Below are 24,387 nucleotides of genomic sequence, written 5' to 3' on the forward strand. Positions count from 1 at the left end.
AATCATTACATAATTTTTTTAATACTTTGAAAAATGTAAATGCAGCATTTTTCATAGACTGCCCCCCCCCAATATTTCTCATATTATTAGCCAGTCATCTTGCTTCAGGCTATGTTTCTTCTTAGGTGCAACATCAGACAACAGAGAATTTAAGCTTTTAAATAAAAAACAATTATCTTATCCCGTTCTTTGTGGGAAAGGGATTAGATATTGTGAAATCCATCTCATGAAATCTTACAGAATCTTATGCCATATTCTGCTGTCCAGAGGCAGTTCCCCTGTGTAGAAGAGATAAAAGGATAACATACTCCTTTTAAGAGGAATCCTATGATGAAGAATCTGCAGTTCTAGAAAGTGAAGTGAAACTAATTTGAAAGTACTGGGAAGAAGTAAATCATCAGGGATAGATGGAATACCAATAGAATTATTTCAAGCCACAAAGAAAGAATCTGTCAAAATCCTAACAAGAATATGCCAACAAATACGTCAAACAAAACAATGGTCCACAGACTGGAAACATGCAATATATATTCCAATCCCCAAAAAAGGAGATACCAAGACGTGTAGTAACTTTTACTGTATATGAAGCAAGAAATGTGTGATGTTCCAGCTGGATTTGGAAAAGGCACTTGAGATCATATTGCAAATATTGACTGCTTCTTGGAACACATCAGAATATTTCAGAAGGCCAGTCCATATGTTATAGATAAGAGCAAAGCCCTAAGTGTGTGTGTTTCATAAGAAACCTTGGGTTGTTTTGAAAGAAATGAATGTGTCTCAGTGATACCTGATGATTGTCCTGATGTGTAATCTGTACTGGGGACAAGAAGTGATTGTTAGGAAGAATATAGGGAGACAGAATGGTTTTTAATAGGTAAAGGTGTCAGACAAGGGTGCAATCCCCTTATCTGTTCACTCTGTACACAGAACATATCATGCAGAAAGCCAGACTAGATTAAGATGAAGGAAAAGTGAAAATTGGGGGAAGAAACATTAGTAATTTAAGATATGCAGGTGATACCATCTTATTGGCAGAAGCAGCAATGAGTTGAAATGACTTAGTGAAAGTGCCAAAGCAGGACTGCAGCTGAACATTAAGAAGACAAAAATCATGACTACAGAAGAACTACACAACCTGAATGTTGATAGTGAAGAAATTGAAATAGTGAAAGATTTTGTATAACTTGGTTAAATCACCAATCCAAATAGAGACTGTAGCAAAAAAAAAAAAAAAAAAAACCCACACACACACACCACACAGAAGAAAGCTGAGACTCAGAAGGGCAACAATGAAAGAAATTAGAAAAGATCACCAAGTTTAAGAGGATGTGCCACTGGAGACCAAGAACAAGATCATCCACAATCTGGTATTGCTGTTCTTTATGTATGGGTGTGAGAGCCGGACAGTAAAGAAAGCTGACGGGGAAAAAATAATTATTTTGAATTAAAGTGCTGTAGAAGAGTTTTGTGGATACACTGAACTGCTAGAAAGACAAATGAGTAGGTTCTAGATCAAATCAAGCCTGAACTTTCTCTGAAGGCAAAAATGATGAACCTGAGGCTGTTCTAATTTGGGCACATGATGAGGAGCCAAGATTCTCGGTAAAACAGAGTAATGCTGGGAAAAGTTGAAGGCAGCAGGAAAAGAGGAAGATCAAATATGAGATGGATTGACCCCATTAAGGGAGGCACCAGCTTGTGTTTACAAGAGCTGAGTAGGGCTGTTGAGGAGAAGGCTCATTCATAGGGTCACCCCATGAATGGAGGCAACTTGACAGCACATAACTAGATTGTAGTAACATGCAGCTATCTCTCAACTGAGTTGATGTATAGGCAAGAATAATTTTTATCTTGTCTAAGGGAGGCTAATAAGTAGTCTCTCTCTCTCACACACACACGCACACACACGCACACACACACACACACACACACACACACACGTGCCTTCAATGAGTAAAACTATTATCCTATTATTTACTTGAACCCATGTGTGAAAGGGCCATGTTTTAGAAAGTCCCAGTCATAATCAGACTGTTCAGGTGGTACTTCCCAGAAAATCCCCATCACTTCTAGAAGAAGTTAACGGCTAGCCCAGTTTCTGTTGTAGTTATTTTGATGTGATAAATCCATCACATGATTATGAAAACCTCCCTTTTCCCGGAGATGGATTGTGGAAGGGTAGAGATTGCCTCTAACTAGGACCATAATCAGGAATGTTGGCAAATCCAAGTCTTTGGTACCAAGTCTGGGTCTTTGATACCGAGTCCCAAGTCCCTATTAAAAACAAGCTTTTTTCCCCCAGAGAAAAGGGGGGAGGTGTTTCCAAGTCACAAGTTGAATCTGAGTCATTATAAAAAACCTGAGTTGAGTCACCTGTGTGACTTAAGTCCCACTTGACCTTAGCAAGTCCTTATTCCTGGCCATAATATGGAAATTCTTTGGACTCTGATATTTTACACTACTTCTTAATACTTTGCTGTTTTATTATTGATGATACTGTTTATATTCCTGGAACATTTCAATGCTATTTTATGTGCCATATCAACAGATATATAGTAATCTATAGCCTGGGTTTATTTTTCAGGCACTAAACAAAATGTCTTATTTGTATGCACCAGCACATGGAGTCCACTGTTCCCATTTGCTTGAGCTGCTTCATGATGTTTAACAAAATGCTGATTAAATGTCAATATTGCCAAGGGAAACATTCATTAAATGCCTCTCCCTACTTTTTGAGAGGGTGAGGCATAGTGAAGCAAGGTAGGGCTGTTCATCATCCTGAGGGATCAGCAAGAATAGTAAGACTTAAACTCATGCTAGTGAATAGCATCATGGTAGTTTTAATTCTATTTTTTTAACTGTCAAGGCTTGCCATATTCTGATGTTATGCAGATATGAAGAATAACAAATATGCTCCTCGAAGGCTTGCACAGCCAGGACCCAATGGTGGTTGTAGGGTTTTTTGGGGGCTGTTTGGCCCTGTTATGAAGATTTTTCTTCATTAACTTTTCGCCAGTCTCTGTGGCTGGCATCTTCAGAGGACAGGAGCTACAACTCTGTCTAACTCAGTCCTCTGAAGATGCCGTCCACAGAAGCTGGCGAACGTTAGGAAGAAAAACCCTTCAGAACATGGCCAAACAGCCTGAAAAACCTAAAACAACCAATAAATATTCTATTTGACATATTTTGGTCAAAACTGATTTTTTTTAAAAAATAAGATAGTATAGTTCACATATGTCCTTTCTTGAAAGAGTTAGAGGCTGAAATCTTGTTGCTTTGTTACATAGGCGGAAGGCAAAAGATGTAACGTTGATTCACTTCCAACTGGCAATTAATGAGTTCCTAATGGGATTCTCGAGTGCGTACTAAGCCAGCACACACATACCCAAGAATTGCAGCAGCAACTCCTTAATTGCTGGCTAGAAGTGAGTGGACGTTATGCCTTTTGTCTTCCACCTGTGTAACACAGCAAGAAGACTTCAGCCAGTATTTAATATATTATGGTATATGAGAAGTGTATCACTTAATTAATTTTCTAATATCTTACTAGGTAGCAATCTGTTAAGAGAGTTGAAATACCCCTAGAGCCCATGTTCTGTTGAGCTATCACCATCTATATGAATTCTAAAGATATTATGGAGATTAAAGTCTTCAGTCTTCAGTTGTAATACACAGTATATGTGATAACTTCCTCAGTCAATCTGGTTTTTGCCTGTTTTTTACATTATTTGTACCACTGATTGACTTGCCAGATGAAGACATAGTTTGCAGCACAAATAGAATGGAAATTAAAACCAGTGTTGATTTTTACAAATGAATCTTCACATTTATTAAACACGGAAGGTCCCAGACAACATTTATTATTATTGAAGAAAATTTCTTTAGGTTTTGAGCTGCCCAATTATTTCTAATTTTCACTCTGAACTGCTGACTTTCTGTCTGTTCCTTCTTGCATAATGATTACTTTTTCATTGTTTAAAAATGCAGAAGATTTTCCATCAGATCTTTTTTTTCTTTCCCCCCTTTTTAGTCTTGCCTAACTCTGTATGTCTTGTATCATTTTACCTTGTAGGGTCCACCTTGAAACGACTATGTCTAGGCAAAGATCACAGTAGTAGTAACTATCCCTCTCTCTTTTGTTTTTTGGCTTTTCGGTGTTTCTTTCTGAGCATGGGCTGCTTTATTTAAATGTAATGTAGTGGTTTGTTTAAACAGGAGACACTGCATTAGTTCTGGCATTTAAAGTAGGCTGCATATGAATTAAAGAGCAGGTATCTCTTTGGTAGCTTTGCATGATGGTGCTGCCTTTTGGATGCATGCCTGTTGCAAGATCATTGTAATTTCAGTATGTCCGTGTGTGTTTATGAGACAAAGCTGATTTGTCAGCTTACCTAATATTTTAATTGACACTGCTTCCTTACAGTGCTGTTTTGCTACTGATTGGCTAATACAGCTTAACACTTCCTCACACCTGTTGAGATGTGTGTAGTACTGAATAGTTGTTGAGGTTTAATGGGGGTGGGTGGAGAAAACAACACTTACTGTTTCACTGGGTTTTTCTGTTGTTTCTTTAAGGAGCGTAAGAATCCACACACGTTGGGTACATGATAGGTTTCAAAATGAAGGTGTGAGTGAACAGAGAAGAATCACTCATATATGTATTCACAGTGCGCATCATTATCTTTGAAATTATGATTTTGTACACTGGCTAAATGTAATTTCACTACAGCTTTGAACTTTTTTGCTTCAAATTTCAGTCTTAGAAAATAGTTTTCAAACATTTTGTAAAAAAAAGACTTCACTTCATATTGAGCAATAGATTCATATTGCTATATTTCAATCTATGTTAAGTATTGATTTCATCACTTTGACTATAGTATGCTGGAAATAATTACTTCAGCATTAGCCATCCAACTTAGAATACTGTAATTAATATTCCCATAATAACCATAGACTGGATGCATTCAAACATTATTTCACCAATGATCCAAGTCATGGCCATTTAATTCATTACTCCTGGTGGTGGCTGTAATTCCTTTTTCTTCCAAAATTGTTGTATGAAATCTTTTATTTCACATTTGTGAGAGTATAAAGGCTGAGAATGGGATTTCTGCGGAGCAGGTTTTCATGGTTACATTGATGTGTTCACCTTGCTTCGTTTAGGCTTTATTATGATGGCTGGATAGCTCAGTGAGTTGGTTATTTGGCTGTGGAGCCAGAGGTTAGGACTGTGATTCAACACTGAGCTTCCCAGAAGTAGCGTCAGCCTGTATAATCCTGGGCAAGCTGCACAGTCCCAGAAATGCCCCCCCCCCCCCAGAAGAAGGAAATAGTAAACCACTTCTGAGTATCTTCCACCTGGAAAACTCCAGAAAGGATCCCTGTAAGTCAGAATTGTCTTGAGCTCACACAGTTATTATTATGAAGAATCAGACTTCTACACAGTAATAACGTAACTTCAGCACCCTAAATTGCACTTAGACAAAATTAAACTCCCCATGTTCAGGTTGATTCACATGATAGTATTAGATGAGAAATCTTGAAATCCCAAATCCAGTATTCAAAATCCAGAAAATGAAAGGCACAATCCTATGCATAACTAGTCAGTCTTCATTACTTCAGAGTATATTTTCCCAGGTCCAACTGTGTAGGACAGTATACCTTAACCCAAATGGTATGCATCCTGAGTCAATATAGAAACCAGTGCAAAGAACAAATAATAGAACAAATAATATGTCCCTGAGATCTGTTTCATCTTGTGGTTTTCTATCTTTGCTTTTCTGTTTCGGTTTGGTTTTAGCTAAATTCCAGTGCATTCATATAGACGCACATCTGATATTTTCTCTATATGGGAGCAGTGCATTTCCAATGCAGTCTTGTGAATTTTTCCTAGAAATTGGAATGCATTTGACTTCTTAGACTATTTTTGAAGCAAAAATGTTCTTCTGAAGGAGCAGCTGAATGGAAAACAGATAGTTGTGGTTTTGGAAATGTGAAATGGTATGAATGTTACAGGAGGTGAATAAATGTGGTATTGCCGATGTGCACAGCTGACTCATATTTTTCTGTGATCTTAGGATCCTCAACAAACAGTCTCGTAGCATATCCGGACCCTCTTCCACAAACAACACTACAGGTTCAAGTACAAGCCAACAACAGTAACAATAAGAAAGGAACTTTCACAGACGATCTCCACAAACTGGTGGATCAATGGACAAGCAAAACTGTGGGAGCTGTACAGGCAAAACCATCTTTAAACCAACTTAAGCAGAACCAAAAACGGCAAGACATGGAGCCAAAGGCTAATCCCGCGCAGACACAGAATGAGACAAGTGGAGTAAGTGGCACTCCTTGAAGAGTGTTACATTTTACTTTGTGTCTGAAAGCCATTGCACAACTGATGTTTGGAGGACATAAGCTTAAAAAGAGCATATCCCATATAAATATCCATTTCACTTCATTCACTATTAAAAGTGGCTTAAGAATGTTTGTCTATTTGGACTTGATTTTGACTATGTATGGTATATATAACTTTTTACAAATTGAGAGTTGTAGTAACAGTGGATACAAAGCAATATATTCATTGGTAAACAAATGTTGCTTGTCTTAAAAACATTTAAAATGACATTGCTGACATTTATTATATGTTCTTTTCCAGTGTGTCATCACTATCTTCCAGTGGTTGGTTTGCTGGTATCAGGTTTTTTTTTTTTGTGGTTTTTTCCCCTGTTCTTCTGTGAGAGATCATGCCAGTCCTCCAGATTTAAAAGGGAGATACGGGAGGTGGCAGTGCAGTCCTATACATGCCCACCCAGAAGTGAGCCCCACCAGATTCAATAGGAGTTATTACCAGAGACGTGTGTATAGGATTGTAACCTAATTTCCATTTTTGTAAGCCTCACAGAGAAACAAAAAGCTTAATGTAATGATTGCAGTGTAGCTTAAAATGAAAGAGAGACACTGTCATCTCCATACCATGCAGCCATCACCATTGTCACCCATTTTCAGTGCCACAAGCAATTAGCCTCAACAAGTAGTAGAAAATGCAAAAAAAAAAAAAAAAAACCAACCCCAAACACATATCCACATATCCTTATGTGCCGTCTTGTCCCTTCCAACTTATCGCCACCCCACTAGAGTTTTTAAGGTATGTGAGATGTTCAAGGAATGGTTAGAATCATGACCAGTCTCAGTGAGTTCCCATGGTCAAACAGAGATTTGAACCAGGTCTCTTGGGTCCTATTCAGACACTTTGTCCACTGCACCGCACTGGCTCTCATGTATGCACATAGAAAGCAATAATACTTTGGCTTGAGCCAGTGATCATCATACACACACAGTATGCACACATAGCTTCTGGAATCAGGAGCTGGCCCCATTCTCTTTCAAGTTCAGGGATGCTCCCCGTGCACAATATAAAAGGGAGATGCATCTTCTGTAGTTGAGTAGATTGGTGCAGCACCTTGTTAATCATAGCTCTATGTGCGTGCTTAAAGACCTGCATGAGTAACACACTAGGCACACTGAAGCACATGTAAGGTAGCTACTCCTTGCTTCAGAGCAAGTTCTTTATGTTTCAGTTTTAAAGGTAAAGGAAAAGTATGAATAAATGCCATTTGTAAAAACAACACAGTTTTCCCCTTAGAGTTGACTCCTTGTGCTTCTCCAACAAGCCACTGCTGCTTTTCTTTGATTCCACAGTGTCTGAAAAGCAGTAGGCCTTGATTCACATTGATAGGAAAGAGCAAATCCAAACTTATATGAGGAAAACATGGTGATGGGAAGGAGAAACAAATGTGTTTGTGTAATAGGAGGAGAAAGAGCTCATTTCCTTTAGCTAATATATTGTTAGAAAACATCTACCCATTTTCTTTTGAAACGTCTTTAATGTTGGAGTGGGTTCTCTGTTACAATATTTTTGATGAAAAAAAATTATTTCGTTGGTTACAGCTCTCATAGGGTTATAACGCTTTGTTTTTAAAAAGATTATTAGTTGTAACATTAAAGGAAAGCAACAAAAGAACAGAACTGAGTATAGAGAGTCTGTCTTAGCTACAGGAAAAGTTCTCAGAATCTCAGGCATCGTTTCTTAGGAGGGCTTTTAACCTTATTAGTGGCAAGTGGCTGTAAGTCCAGTTTCTGTCTGCAAACATGCTGTTTACATAAATTAGGCTAATTGAGATTGCTGTTAATGGCCTGTTAACTCTGACTTGTTGGGCAGAACTTGAATGTTCTTCTAAACACTTGCACAACTTTTCCTTATTTGAAGAAATTAAATGTATGACATCATTCTTGTGTTGCAGCACCAGCACATGCTAAACTGAAGACAAGCACTGTCATAATACAGAAGAGTTTTAATATAGTAAAGCCCCCTTGCCCAGGGATCTCTTTCCCATGTCAGTGAGACAATTACATGCAAGAAGTAAACTTTGTTATACCTAATCCTTTGTCCAACTGGGCAGAACAGTTACAAGAGAAAAAACACATTGTATTTGTTCATCTGATGCTGTCAGGATCATGATAAAGCTGGTGCTAAGATTTTGCAAAGGAGTGTGTTCATGCTCTTGTAACTAGTCTTAACAGAATTGAAAGGGCTGAGAAGCATTGTACCAGAAGAAGAAACCATTTCTTCTATCAGATTCTATACATTCTTAGAAAAATGTATACAGAATACATGACAACTCTGCAGGCAAATCTCTGCTGATAATGAGAGTTGAATGCATGCTGTTTTTAGTACGAATGTACTTTCTGTCCCTCTTTTTGCCATGCACTATTTGATATATTCATCATGTGTTATTTTTATTCTACATATGGTTCTGTTGCTTTCAGCATCATCCTTTCTTTAAGGAAAAAACCCTTTGTATATATTACTTGAAAAAGCTGATGACTCTTCTTGAATCAGTTGCATAAAAGCTTATAAGAATTCTCTTGTCCTGTTTTACTTCCTAATCAAAAGCACAATAAGTAGCATACTGCTCATCTTTTTTCTTTCTTTTATGACAAGGAACTCACTTATCTGTGCTTCTGTTGCAGTAAGAATTACTACAATAAAGTACACCATATCACTTTTCAGTTTGGCTATGAAACACAAATGGCCAGTGCAGATTTGGGCTTTTTATTTTAAAAAAAGTCAGTCATTTGCAAAGACTGGCCATTTCAGCATGCACAATTTTTAATCATCATGAAGTACTGTATGCATGGAACATAGTTTTCAAAAAGTAAGGGAAATATTATCTGCTAGGGCAACTCATAATACAGAAATTGTTCTATCCCATATTCAATCATTGTGAGAGCTACACAGTCCACATAGTGGCCTCCAGTTGTATTACATGGGGCATTTCTTGCAGCAGAGAGTGTTTTCTTTTGAGTTCTAATAATTTTGTCAGAAAAAGATGCAAAGGGATGGAGGTAAATTAGGAGAAGAACTATAAGATGGTAATCAGTGTAGAGTGGAAGTTTCGGTTTCAGTGATTGCTAGGTTATAAAATATGTTAAAACTGAAAATGACAGAATTGTGGATCTGTTTGAACTTGGCCCTCGCCGGTTGAGTAGGAAGCAAGAATTTTTTTTATAATTGAAAGATGAAGAACTAGAAAAAAAGAGGGAGTAAAAGTCTACAAATGCTTGGTAGAGGGCTGTGCCTATTGCCTTATGATTAATGTAGTGCTTGAATGGTATCTATAATTCACTATTTCTGAAGTACATGAAAGAAACTATAAGAGCATCACAAAACGTTGGTCAGAATTAAAAGAAAGGGGTTCTCACTGGGGAAGACTGTTATATATTCAAGCTGTCATATGCATTTCATTAAGATGCCTGAAGTTACGTTTTGTGATAAACACAGCCTTGCTACTGGATGGCCTATACGAGTGGATGTCCTCAGATGTGGACTTGTATCTCCATTCTCAACAAAAGATGCACCCTTCTGTGGTCCAAGTCTTTTAGACTACAACTGCTGTAAGCCACAGCCAGCATGGCTAGTTTTTGGGGATATGGGGGATTGTAGCCCAGCTAAGAGGTACCAGGTTGTTGCTTATAGAATAACTCACAAGTGTTATGATGAAGTTGGAGGTGTGCATGCAGATGTAACATCCATTGTTAAGATGTGAGGAAGTTTATAAGGGAGACTGTTCAGAAGGCTCAGTACTTGGCATTTCAAGTTAGAATCTGATATAAACTAATAGAGTTCCTGCCAGGCAGAATAAGTAATACTGCTGGGTTAGGTGGAAGAATCGTATGGAAATTGTAGATTGGCAAACAATATAGGACAGTGTGTGCAGATCTTGTATTTTTGGACAGAAATTATTAGACTTAATTTAATAATTAGCACAATCTAGTGAAAACTCAGTTGCAGCATAATTCCAATTATATTTACTCAGAAGAAATAAATGTTTTGAATGAAATGGCCAAAAGGTGAAGTGAATGTTTGAACAAGAAAAGATTTTATGATTCAGGAAAAGACTTGAGATCTTGGTCATTGTGGGGAACAGTCATATGAGGAATTATAGCTGCTGTTGTAATGTGGACAACAATACAAGTCCCTGGGATCCTATGTTTCAAAGGTCCAGGGTGATTTACAAGCCCTCAGACAGATGCTCTATGAAAGGTTCACTTAGAAGCATCCATGTCCTTGAAGAATTTTGGTCATGACTGAAAGGAATGAGAAGAGCTCCAGTGCAGTGAAAAAGGTGGAGGTGGTGGGAGAGGAAACTGTGCTAATAGAACAGCCATGGCCATATAAAGCAGAAGAAACGCTGCACCTTCCCACTGCCTTCCTTTCTTTTTCCTGCCTGCACCTTTTCTTTGCCCAGGCCCTCAAGATGGTCTTTGCACATTTTCCATTCATTCTGCTTTCTTCAGATTTCCTTTTCAAAGTCACCTGATTTGGAGCAACATACTGCCTGGGCAATATTATTCCAGTCCGAGATATTTTATATTCATGTGTGTTTTTAAAATAGTTCTCATTTGCATATGCAGTCTTATATACACATCAAGTAGTTTGTTATTAGGGCATAAGGACTGTTTGCCACAGCAGATGTGAGATGGTTTAAACCCTCAGTTGACTTGTCAGTTAATGCTGCAAAGTGGAATAATGAGGCATCATGGGCATGGTGTCATTCCACAGACAGAAAGCATCTGCCAATAGAATGGGGAGCAGGCCATTTCGGAGATGGATACAGTCTATCGGCAGAGGGACACCAAGTGAACAGTGCTTATTAGTATGTCATAAGAGAGTATCCCAGTATAAGGATACTGAAACATGAGCATCCAGCCTAGACTTCCTTCCCTAGAAGGAGAACTAGGCATTTAGAGGGAATTAAATTACATTTAAATTAAAGTCACAGGATCCCAAACAGTATCTAGTATACTTCCCTGCCCCTGGGTTTTTCTGACAGTAGCTTCACCATCTGGAGCTGCAAAACAATTCAGGCGGAAATGGTAAGAAAGAATGGCTGCCCATATATCTGTGAGAAAATCCCCACATACAAGAATGGGCCTTGGTCAGATGGGTGGTATATAAATTGAAGAAACAAATAAACCAAAAGCTATATATGGGTGACCATTCTACTGCTATCAGTGAGGCCTTCAAACAACACAGTTGTTCAAGAATCCGTCTCCTCCACATCCAGGTTTGTGATTAGTAGTAATAAGCAAAACTAAAGTAGATGGGCCCCTGCAACTGTAAGTATACTTACATAAATGCATTCCTTTGAAATAAATCTCCATACCTTGTCTTTCAGACTAGTGGTGAATAGAATGTATAGAAACCACAAGGATGCCAGGAAAGTGTAGCTGCTATGGCTGGTGAGAGCAGCAGATATAGGAGAGAACATCACAGTCTTGCTCTCTGGTCAGTGGTGTAAACAACTGTAGATGAATCATTGGCTTGATGGGCTCAGGTGGTTGAGGAGCTAGGGTTGTAAGCTAAAAATGCCTAAACAGAGCGCTGTCAGCCAATTCAATGAAGAAAAACAGTCTTCTCTGACACTAGTTGGCCTTACCAAATTAGGGGAAAGCAGATAACAACATTTGGTGAAAAATATTTTCAACATTTCTTAACAAAAAGGAAAAACATGCTTATTTTCATGGTTATATTTATCTGTGTACTTCCTTTGTAATGTCTCAGCCAGTAATTAATGAAAATAACCAATCAAACTTGCTTGTATTTTCTGTATGTTTTGTGGCCATTGAATATTCTGCAAAATCAAAAAACCATTGCCATTCTCACTTTTAAATACATACTTAAAAAGGGGAGAAGCCAATAATAATTTCATACCACTTGCTGTTATGTGTTTTGTAGACAAGACTTCTTCTTCCCATGGCAGAAATGTGGATCTCCAGATTTTGTTGGACTGCAACTGCAAACATTCTTTACTTTTTGCTATTATGGTTAGGATTGATGGGTATTGTAGTCCAACAACATTCAGGAGAGCCTCACTTTGGCCAGGCTTGCTCTAAATGGGACTGAACTGAATCTATATCTGTCATGAGTTCAGCCAAAGAAGATCTGGTATCAGAGGGGTTAATTACAGCTGAGGAAAATGCTGGGCAATTAAATTGGGGAATTACATTTTACATTTGTAAACTGTCCAGAGTAGACCTGGTCTAGACGGGCGGGATAGAAATCCGATGGATGGATGGATGGATGGATGGATGGATGGGTGGGTGGGTGGGTGGGTGGGTAGGTAGGTAGGTAGGTAGGTAGGTAGGTACCACAGTCAGCTTAATCACTGCCAGATTCTCCTCCCCCACTAACCAGAGTGAGAGATAAACTTCGGCAGAGACTCACAACACAGGGGTCTGAGGCTTGCATGAATGCTTTTCATAGGAACATCAGGTCGACCAGTCCTGAGTTTTAACAGGATGGAATGTTTCTAGGAATTAGATGATTATTGCTGCTATATAATTTGTACCCAGAGGCTTGGAAGCTTGTGGAAGCAACAAGTCAATTTTCTGGCTGGTATCCACACTCCTGCTTATCTTTAACCTTGTTCTCTTGACCCTTGGCTTTCTGACTCTGACTTCTGACTACGGTTTGTGTTTTGGCTTTGATGATTTGACATCTGTTTTGTATCTCCTGGACTTCTGACCTTGGAATAGCTTCTTGGACTTTCGCCTGCTGAATCCCCTAGGAACATGACAATATCCTAACCACTCGTGCTGTGGCCCTATTGTGCAGAAAAATATACTGCTAGTTTTTTGTCTGTGGAATGAGGTGACCCCCTTACTAGAATAGTAAGGGGAGCACACCCAAAATAGATGACAGGGGAGCACACCCAAAATAAGAGGAGCAACTCAAGGATTGCCACTAGATGGGTGGGACAGAAATTTGGTTAAGTAATTTTTTTAAGCAAACAGTTGTTTTTGTTACTCAAGTCATAACAGTCTACATTGGCTTGGGCATGTCATGAGAATGGCTGATGGTCATATTCCCAAAGATCTCCTGTATGGAGAATTAGTGCAGGGAAATTGCCCCAGAAAGAGACCACAGCTGCAATACAAGGATATCTACAGGCAGGATCTGAAGGCCTTAAGAATGGACCTCAACAGATGGGAAACCTTGACATCTGAGCGTTCAGCCTGGAGGCAGGTGGTGCATCATGGCCTCTCCCAATTTGAAGACACCCTTGTCCAGCAGGCTGAGGCAAAGAGGCAACCCTGAAAGCAGCAAAACCAGCGAGCTGGATAGGGGACAGATTGTATTTGTCTTCAGTGTGGAAGGGATTGTCACTCTCGAATTGGCCTTCTCAGCCACACCAGATGCTGTTCCAAGTCCCCCATACAGAGCACGTATTCATAGTCCCATGAGACTGAAGGATGCCTAATCTAAAAACCCAACCAACTGTCCTTGGTGCACCAGATGTCAAGGGTCACAAGGGTGAAGATACTGGGCTAAAGAAGTCTTCTTTAATCTGGATTTACTAGCTAAAATTCTGTTCCTTAGCACAGTAAATTGCACTACAGAAGACCCATTGAATCAGTGGGTATTCAGCAAGTCACATCTTCCATGTTACATTGAATCAAACATTCCTACACTAATTGTGAGTTACTTTAGCATAGTAAACTGCTTAATCTAATTTACTGTGCTAAACAACAAGATTTTGGCCACAATATATAAAAAAAGTAATTTTTGTTTGATATTTTTGGTCCTTATCTGCAAGTAAAATATTTAATCTTTTAGAGATGAGCATGAACCACCAGGTATTTAGCATTTCCATGCCCCACCCCCTTCAGAGGGTGCCCACTCAGAGGCAGCACCTGGAGGAGGAGGGGCAGGGAAGCTGGGTCACCTGCTGGAGGAGGCAACTTGCTGAACCACGGAACAACTGTTCGACTAGTAAACAAACCGCTGAACTGGTGGTTCTTGCCCATCTCTAGACTACAAAATAAAATGTGTGTTGCCAAGCTTTCACATCATAAACCCCAATTGTTTAATCCCTCACACTAAGTAATTATGGACCGAGGAACACCTTGCTGTGTGTGGACAAGACTGGATCTAAGGAAAAAAAATGTTCATAATGGTCTCTCAGGAAATTGAGAGGCAGCTCAGACTTAAACCAAGAAGGGGATAGGAAAGCTGAACTAGGGAATTTACCTGATCTAGAAGTTTTAAGATAGCAATGATCCTCTCCATAGATGATTTTTAGGAAATGAGCAACACAGACAAGCTGGCAGCCCAAGAAATTTGAATTTTTTAAAAAAAAACACACACAGGCTAGCAATGGCCGCTATTAGTTATTCCACAGAATGTGGTCACTGTATGAGAAAAGAAGACACAGCAGAAAGTATTTGTACTGCACTGCACAAAAGTATATGGCTAAACTGCAAACTGTCCCTGCTCTGCTGTGTAAATTATACAGAATGAGGCACCAGAGGAGCTGGGATATGTAGGAGGATATGAAAACCATGCTGGAAGTTGGGTGACATTTCAAGAAAGAAGAAAAGAAGTAAATGGCAAATTGTGTTGCAGTGCTATTGAACTGTCTCCCTGCATGACTGTATCAGAAACAGAATGGAGACTGCAATTGCTATGTGGTGAGCTGACAGAGGGATACAGAAAAGAAATTTAGATGGATGGGGAGCTGTCAGTACAGGCAAAGCCACAATACCAAGGCCAGAAACCAGTATGTTCTTTGCTGCAAGAAAGCCAGACACCTAAGAGTTGTCATGCAGTCCAGAAAACTGAACAATACAATAAGGAGGCACAATGGAATAGCAAAAAAGAAAAGGAAGAAAAAGAAAAGGTGACCCACACACAAAATCCAGAGAATGGAGGGATTAATTGGGTGATTCGACACTACTGAAGGAAGAAGATCTTCAGGCTGATGCATCAAATTGACTGGGAGATGCATAATCAATGACAAATGCATTTTCACAGAAACTGAGTACATTACCAAAGATCAAGCTGCCTTCACTAGTGAGAAAAGGGGATCAGGATAGCAATGTCTGAGTAGTACCTTTCCGTCCAGAGGCAGATAGAGGACCCTCATGGATGCTATCTAGTACATGCCTGGCCTAGAAAGACACTTAAAACTCTGCAGCTTCCTTGTAAGGACTGTGAAATGTACTTGCATGGCAATGAGTCCTTCATTTAGATTCTAGGGAATCGGGTTGCAGAACTTACTCTAGAAGCTTGTGAGTGGGAGATGAGGAAGCCCTATGAGCTAGCCAAGCTTTCCATGACAAATGCGTCCACATCAATGATACCTGCGGCACAAAATCTGCTGAGAAAATAAATGAACATGTAGACAAGGATCTTGTAGAGAACTTGATGATATCAACATGCCCAACACAGAAGAAGCCCATAGGCTGCATCAAAGCCAAGACAGCCTCATACTTTTCTGCCTAAGAGCAGCCAAAAGAGAGGCAGACAGCTTTTGGAGCGAATCTGCAGTGACCAGCATGGGACAGTAAAGATACTGAATCTTACTGGGAAAAGGTATTTCATAATGTTTGTTGATGACAACTTTGGATACACCTGTATGCCTTCCATAAACATCAAGAATGGAACACCGGACAAGCTGAAATAATTTGTAGCAGCAAACGGGTAGCAACAACTTGGCATGATTTAAATAGGCCAAGGGTGGAAGTACAGGGGAAATGAAACACACATACTTCAAGCAAAAAGGCACCAGAGCACTACAATATTGCTGCCACCAAAACAAAATAGGTTAATAAAACAAGAGAACCAGGCTATGATAGGAATGCTGAGAAGTATGTTATTGGATGCAGGCCTTTCAAGTGAATTTTAGAAAGAAAGAAAAAAAAGATCACAGTTGTTTCAGACATGATTGACATCAAAACCAAGTAGAAACATGTATAAGAAACTGCCTCGGTCAACACCCAGCAAAGGACACACCAGAGCTTTTGGCTACAGAGCCTAAATGTGCCACATAAATTAAAAAATGGATAAAACTGGCAGAAGGGACAGTAGGGCACACACAGGGTAGAGGGGTACAGAATTTTCCAGCCTAACATATATATTAATATTATATTAATGCTACAGTGCTGACTTCAGTGGCAGTTTGATATCAAGCAATGTAACACCAGCAAAACTCTGAAAAATGGACACTGCTAAAGGAAAAACATCACCAAGCAAAAGAGGCAAGAGAAGACATGACAGTGGGCAAGCTACCCAACACAATCAACTGTGCTGGTCTTGGTTAGAGACTAGGGTCAGAGTCTAGAAGGTCAAGCAAGACAACAGACAGCTATCCTGGATACTCTCCTATTCAGTAAAAACAACAAACAAACAAACAAACATCTGGTGGGTAGACATTGCCAAATAACCTAGAAATGAGGCCAAAACAGATACTTTTTTGACAAGAGATATTTGCAAAAATGTGGCCAGGAACACCAGTTATTTGTTCCACTGATGAAGCGTAAGAACTCTCCTTGGGGCAGCAGCCAACATGAGATGTAGGTATATCAGCTGAACCTAAAGACAACCTTCCTATATGATGGCATAAAGAAAAACATGTATGGATTGGCATAGGTATGTCGTGCCCCACAAACATATTTATATATTCCAATCTGGTTGTGAGGGCCTGGAATGACAATGTCCACCAAGGCCTCATAAAAGAAGCATTCAGCCAAAGTGAGACAGACCTCTTCATTTATTCTAGAAAAAAGAGAAGGTCAATGGGATTACTTCCTAATATATTGGATGACATTGTTACTGCTGCAGTCAAGTGGACCATCGTAAAATCATATGCAGGCTCGGTCAAAACTCCGAGACCAAGGACATGGCTAACGTGCCATGCTATCTTGGCATCAAAGCCATGAGAAAATGGGAACTGCCTCCTCAAACCAAACTAGAAGAAGCAGGGGATAGTGAAACCTTTTAGAATGGCAGAAGCAGTAAAATAAAAAGCTACATGGAAACGGATCTGAAAGACTAGTGTGGAAATGCCCCACTAGCAAAGACTGACACTTGACGGTAATGCAGAAGCCATTACATAGTGCTCTGGTGTCCAAACCAGAAATTGCAGCAACCATAATAATATGATGCAGAGGAGCTGCAGAACCCATACAATGTGACTGGATTGTAGTAAACAGGGCTTGCAATAGAGAAGAGGGACTGTTTATATGAAAATAAATTTGTCAGCTGTCCTTAGACTTGAAATATGTGTTACAAGTGACACCTAGCTTCTCTGCTGGGTAACTCTTCCTGAAATCCCATTTGCTTTTACTGTGCATGCAAAGGTGCATTGCATGCGTGATTGTCCTTCTGGCTTTTCACAAGGGGGCATTTATAATGTGTAGCCTGCATAATTAAAGGTATAAACTGCCCAGAGACTGCTCTAAGCACTATGGGTCAGTAAACAAGCAGCACACTTTTGCTTTACCCTTTGTTTATATGGAATCCGGTTGCCTTCAAAAGGGAACCTTATATCTACAGGGTTATTATGCTCCCAATTTCCTACCAGGAACCTAGACTGGGTAGATACCTGGTCAGCTACTGGAAAATGGAAAAAGTTAATTGCTCTCATCTGCAGAAGCAGAATGTATAGCTGATACATAGCAAAAGATCATTGGTCCACATCAGTTTATTTTCCAACAAGGGGCTAAACATTCATGGTGCACTGTCTCTTTTGGAAGACAATTAAGGGTATAGAAAGTTGGTGCACACTGAAACAATAAATCCTTGCACTAGAGTGCTGATGTGAAACAATAAGCCTATAAAGAAACATCACATGCTAAGCTCACGGGTTCCTTGAACTCCAACATCACCTGCCAGAGGAGATGTTCTCGCTGGCTGGGGAACAGCACCATTGTCTTCCCTTCGAGGATCCAGGGATTCAGGTCCTCCTGCCAGTACCCATAAGGAAGGACACTGGACTGGGTGGCAACAGCTGTGGACTGTCCAGCAGCATTCTGCAGGCAAGCGTGAAAATACCAGAGGAAAAGAAGCCAAAGCCATTTGCCTGTGATAAAGCAACTCCTCCCAAATCCATATAGTTAGGCTGCCCACGTATTATAACACTTGATTCAATGTACAGGCAAGAGAGAATTCCTTTTTTGGCTCACTATGCTTCATCCATATAAAATAAATTGATTGTAGCAATTGAGCTTCAAATCCCTGGGCCCCAGGGTTGAGGATGCAGAGCATTGGTGCAGCTGTGATGTTGAGGCCCTGCCTCAACCGTCCCCACACCTGGCTCAGAATGTGACATGTTGAAAGGAATTAGTTGCATTTCTCTTTACTTCTGGGAAGTTTGTTATAGTTCCATGAAACAATGTTACATTGCTGTTGACAGAAGGCATGAAAAATACAAGCTAATGCTCTCCGGCTTCCTCTAGTGCCCAGAACTGATGTTGTCTCCTGGAAATAATTATAAAAAGCTGTGGTGTGCTGTGGCGTGATTCTGACTTAAGATGACTTAGTAGGGTTTTTGAGGGTGTGAGATACTTAAGGTGTAGTTTTACCACTGATTGTTTGTGGCTGAATGGGGCTTTGAACCCAGTCCTAGTGTCCTAAACCCTAATCTGACACTTTATCCACTACACTACATTGACTCCCCATTTATAAAAATGCTAAAAACAAAATGAAAGAATAGCTTTCTCGCCACTGAGGATTGATAAGAAAATGCATTCAACCTGAAAACCTTCTGTCAAATTATCCTTAGCATTTAACTTCTGAAGATAACTAGGTGGTACTTATTGCACCTAAGTAATGTGTTACCTGTGGTCTCATAAAGTAACTATGAGAAAAATGAGTTTCAGTACTCATCACCCAATTAACTAATTGCCAGTAACTATATTACATGTGACTAGTAACTTCCAAGTTCTGCCACTTTTAAGGTAAGGCTCTGCTTAGCCATGTGACAGGACTAAGGCAGGAGCCAAGGCTCTTCATGGATGCTGAGGCAAGAATCCCTGGCATTGTGGAGGCCTAGGGCAAACTGTTGCTTTTGCCTGGCTCTCAGATAGCCCTGAAACCACACAGCAGGTCCCACAATGAACCTAAGGCTGCAGTTCCAACAACCCTTACCTGGTACTAGGTCCCATTGAACCCATGAGACTTATTTCTGAGCAGACATGGAAAGAATTGCAGTTAATCCGCTTTCAAAAAAGAACAAAAACCAACCCTTTGCAGGCAATTATGCTTCCTCCCCTTGCAATGTCTAACAAATTTATGTACCTTTTATGCCTTAATAATACTCACACTGAATCTCTTGGGTGTAATTTCAGTTTGACCCTATAGACAGTGGAATTTGCCCGAAAGAAGCATCATCCAAGAGCTTGTGCTGACTTAGCGGAATAAATTCAGGAGCTGTAAAGCGTGTGCGAAATTAAAACCTGCTTAACAAATCCATGGAGGCAACTAGACAGGTGGTTGTTCAATAATTGCTTTGCTTTTGGAGGCCTTTGGTCTTCATTTAAGCTCCTAATTCTGAGGATCAGCTGCTCTGTGTGTTGAGAAAAGAAGCCTCTTTCATCCAGATCTGCAGTGGTTAGATATTTTGAGTGAAACTGAACTACTCAGTGGAAGGCTCTCTCTCTCTCTCTCTCTCTCTCTCTCTCTCTCTCTCTCTCTGTGTGTGTGTGTGTGTGTGTGTGTGTGTGTGTGTGTGTGTGTGTGTGTGTCTTGCATGCACGTGTGTTCTGGCATCGACAAGAATAGTCTGACTGGCAAGATATTTAAAGAATATTGGCAGAAAAGGGGAGAATTAACTTCCTTGTTCCATATTTTCAATTTATGTTTTGGAGTATTATGGGAGCTGTTGGCTTTTCAGACTGCTAACCGTGTGCACAGGCATGCAGTCTTCACACATGTTGCAGAAAATGTTGTTGGAAATATATCCGTAGTTTGTCATCAATATTTTCAACGAAGGGGAGTGCTGTCTTGTTATCACTTCCAACATGTTGATGGAGTAGTAATGTTGTTGGTGATTTGTGTGAGGCACCATAGTGCCTAGCATTCATTTGAGATGTAGGCTGGCCAAAGAATTTATCTCCCTCTCCCTCCGTTGAAACCTAGGGGAGTCCAGTGTTAGAAATGATGGCACAATAATGGCAGGGTTTCTGCATTGAACCCCTCATTCACATTCTCAGCCACTGGAGGGAGCAAAGCTAGCACATACCCTCAGAACAGAGCTGAGAATGGCACCGTTGGATTGAGAAATGGCCACTTTTTTAAATGTAACTGCTCAGTTGGGAGGGTCCAAGCGTAATAGCTGTGCTTTTTTATGTTTGTCTTTGTAGGTTAATTCAGTAAGAACAGGAATGGGGAGACAGTGCATTGTTCCAGTTTCTTGCCCAATACCAGCAGCATTAACTCCTGGAGTTTCACCATCTATGCCAGTGCCTGTGACAGGTACTATACTTTCCGGCCCAGTAAAACCTTTTGCGATGCCTCTTGGTCAGTACGGAGGAGTTTTCCCTACGCCCGTTTTTGGTGTGCAGTGGTCGGGCCTGGCAGCACAATCTGGACTTGCAAGTGGTCAGAGCTTTGGAGAGTTTCCAGGTCTGGGCAAAAATAGCTTCCAACTCTTTCCCGGGCCACTGCAGCAACCCGTTCTCAGCCGACCAGGCACCAAACTGAGAATAACCTAGCTTTGTACCGCCTCTCCATAGCTGATGATGGTTTCCAACTGTAAACGCAGAGCGTTCAAGCCCATATGCAGGACGTGCTTACTGCTGGCGCGCAGTTCAGACCTTGCTAGTGCAACCCAGCCATACACTGCATCAGGCAATCACTGTGAAATGTTTTCACACCAATTCGTTTGTCATTATGGCAATATTTGCTTTTCCTTCATTGCTGAAGAGTCTTTATTTTGTGTTTTGGTGAACCTTCGATATTGAAATGTACTTGAATTGATGGTTCAGACAACTGTATTAATCCTGCAGGGGTATAGTGCCTTGAATTCAAGCTTTTCAGGTCTTGCTGGAAAGATGTAAAATAATAATAATAGTCAAAATGTGTATTTTATTTACAATTTGCTTGTGTGACTTAAAGTTTTTGTTTATTTGCAATAAATATGATATTGAAGGTTTACACTTGAAACTCCTGATGAGATTTGTTTCATTTTCTCCTGTAAATGCTTTTATTTTAAGTGGTGATTGAATGATGACCTTTGGGTAGTGTGGGCGGCATATAAATTAAATAAATAAATAAATAAAATGGGTGGTTTAAGTGTTTTCAGGGTGAGTTATTTATCCACATTAATTGAAATCCTCTTTTGAGTGAAAGAAGAGTAATACAGTTATTACCACTGTTTTACAATAAGAGCATTTACAAGAGTTTGAAAGAAAGTTGTATATAATATGCAGGTAATAGCTTTGGGCAGTGCAGCTCAAGTTGTTATGCAGTTTTTCCAGAATAGCTGGTACAAATAACAACTTCTCTTTTCCTTTGACAAAGCAAATTTGGCAACCAGATTTTTTTTTCTCTCTCTCTCTCATTCTCTCTCATTTAGCTGCAACAGTTCTCCATTCTGTACCAATCTGTTAATTTACTGTAGCTAAATGAAAAGTCCATGCATGTTTCATATGTGAAATAAGCCTAATCAAAATCTTAATTATAGGAGATCCCCTACCCAAAGTTGCTAAGAGAACTATGTAAGTACTGAACTTCATGTGCATGTCACCTGTTTTTATTCCATCTGTGGTCTCAGTTCAAAGCAACACTTGTTCTTGGTGTGCTAGAAGTGTTCTCCCTGAAATTGAATTAAATGTGAAACTTTCTTGTTCCCTTAAAAAAATTATAACAATAATGTTTGAACTCAGCTTCCACTGCAGATGGAATTGGCTTATATTCCCCACTACCCCTCTGTTTCATTCACTTTATAGTATGTAGAATCTGCATCATCATGATTAAGAAAAAACAACAGCAACAACAACAAAAGTTGATTTGAGAGACATACATTTCTGTTTTCTTGTGGAAGTGGAGTTGGGAAAACTACAAAGACAAGCCTAGTGACATGCATCAGCAACCCATGATCATGGTCAAGCTGAAGGCAACATCTACCACCACCACCTTATTTACAATGGCAGTATTTTTCACCTACCTACTGAATGGGTAGAGCTGTCTTGGGCTGCCAATTTGTGAATTGTAGGGTTCAATTGTACTTTGAAGATTAAGAAGAGTCTCCAGTATTTTGTTGGTACCATTGAATTTGCAGTACTCCATCAATTTGATCAAGATTGAATTTTGTAGACCATTATGCAGTCTTCTGCCTGGGCAAACTGTAACTGTAGTAAGCAAATTCTGTTCTCTGTACCATCTATCTTTCATTTGTTTGAGGTGTTTTTTTTTCAATTCATGTCTGTATGCTTTACGAGCAAAACATGGAACATCTGTTCTCAGCATTTCCCTCTCTGCTTGCACTGAAGCCTCTGGTTTGTTGCTATTGCCTGTTGTATAGCCCCGCCCCTTGTATACTAACAGTGAGTGACACTAACACTCACTCCCAAGAAATTGTATATACTGAAGAAAAGGAGAGAGAAAAATAAACATTTTTGTGCTTGAATATTTTGTGGAAAACCTAGTCTGTTGCTAAAATTCACAAACCTCACAGGACGTTAGAGACCTCGTGTTCTATCCCTTGTAGTTACAGGCTTCAACCTATTTTTGAAGGCATCACATTCAGCCAGTTCGTAACAAAAGTTGCCCTAACAGAGGGCATGCCAAGAGTCAGTAGCAATGCACTGCGAGCAACTGATTGGCTGCCTCAAGGGGCTGCATTCAGAGCTGTGACCTCTAAACCAGGTTGACCAAAGGGTGGGGCTTCAGGTGTTACTGGACAGCAGCTCCCAGCATTCCTTGACATGAAGCATAGCAGTTTTGCAGGTCCACTACTCCTGTTATGGTCTGGCACTTCAAGTTAACCTGCTTCAAATGTCAATGCACATGCAGAGGTCCTGGCATACACAATCAGGTTGTAAACAAGATGCATGCATCTGTGCACCTCATTTCTCCTTTGTTTACAATCCTTTGAGTGTTTCTAGGAGTGATTTTAGGCCCCTCTGTAGCCTTTGAGCCAGAGCAGCAAGGTGTGACTCATATGGTTTCTTTTTATTCATAAGGGTATTTTTTTTAAAATCAAGGGTGCTGGGAAAGATTGCCTTTTAAAACCTTTCTTGCATCTGAGGAGGTGGGCCATAGGAGCCCATGGAAGTTCACTTGAGTATCTGGCTGTTGTTATTTTCAGATCAACCTTTTTTTCCAGCTGCGTTTTGTTGAGATTTAGCCATTTATAAGACTAAATCAGACATCTAAATTTTTCCCAGGAGGTTAAAGAGCGTCAGTATGGCAAGCGTCTGGTCAGCTGCCTCAAGGGAGGGGCTCACTCAGAGGTCTGGCCTCTAAGCCAAGATGGTTTTAGAGGCTAGAGCTTCCAAGATGGTTTAGGTGGCCTCTGGGTATTGTCAGACTGCAACTCCCAGCATTCCTCCCATTGGCTATGCAAGCTAAGAGCTGATGGAAATTGCAGTCCAAAAACTAAACTAAAATATGTTGGACTCTCATTTTGCCCATTTTTGCTCCATTCAGTCATCGAAGCAGCCTCAGATAAAGTGTGCCACAGGCAGTTCTGGACCTACACAAGTAACGAACACCATGGCTGTGGAAAAAAATTCTTATGCTATTCTCATTGGCCTAGAACCTCATCCGAAGACAAGAAGCATTAGGGGAAAAGAATGATGAATATCACTCTTTCCTATCAACCCAGAAGATTTGTCAGCCATTTCTCTTCAGCATTGATTTGTGCTGTGTTCAGTCAGCTTATCAGCAATCAACAAATAAGTGCTCAGATGGCAGGTATAGTACCTCACTTGTGTTCTTATCCAACTGCTTCTTATGCCCATTGTAATGGAAAAAGAAAACCATCTGGTGCCCTGCAGGATTTCATAGGCCTCAGGTCTTTGGGAAGATCTCAAGAT

At 40.0% G+C, this 24,387-nt stretch overlaps 1 protein-coding gene across 14 annotated transcripts in view; it reads left to right on the top strand.

Moving 5' to 3' along the window:
- Positions 1-24,387, top strand: part of WNK2 (WNK lysine deficient protein kinase 2) — a 168,758-nt gene that overhangs the window by 132,829 nt on the left and 11,542 nt on the right. For 6 of the 14 annotated variants that reach the window (XM_020803660.3, XM_078385352.1, XM_078385344.1 and 3 more), the window contains 3 exons: positions 4,073-4,117; positions 6,078-6,337; positions 20,710-22,976. In XM_020803660.3, coding sequence (XP_020659319.3) covers positions 4,073-4,117; positions 6,078-6,337; positions 20,710-21,060 — 656 coding nt within the window. In that variant the 3' untranslated portion in view covers positions 21,061-22,976. Of the gene's footprint in view, positions 1-4,072; positions 4,118-6,077; positions 6,828-20,709; positions 22,977-24,387 lie in introns of those variants that run through there. The other 8 variants (XR_013541698.1, XM_078385347.1, XM_078385350.1 and 5 more) reach the window with 5 other exon arrangements.

The sequence above is a fragment of the Pogona vitticeps genome, chromosome 2, assembly GCF_051106095.1.
Source record: "Pogona vitticeps strain Pit_001003342236 chromosome 2, PviZW2.1, whole genome shotgun sequence".
Lineage (NCBI taxonomy): Eukaryota > Metazoa > Chordata > Lepidosauria > Squamata > Agamidae > Pogona > Pogona vitticeps.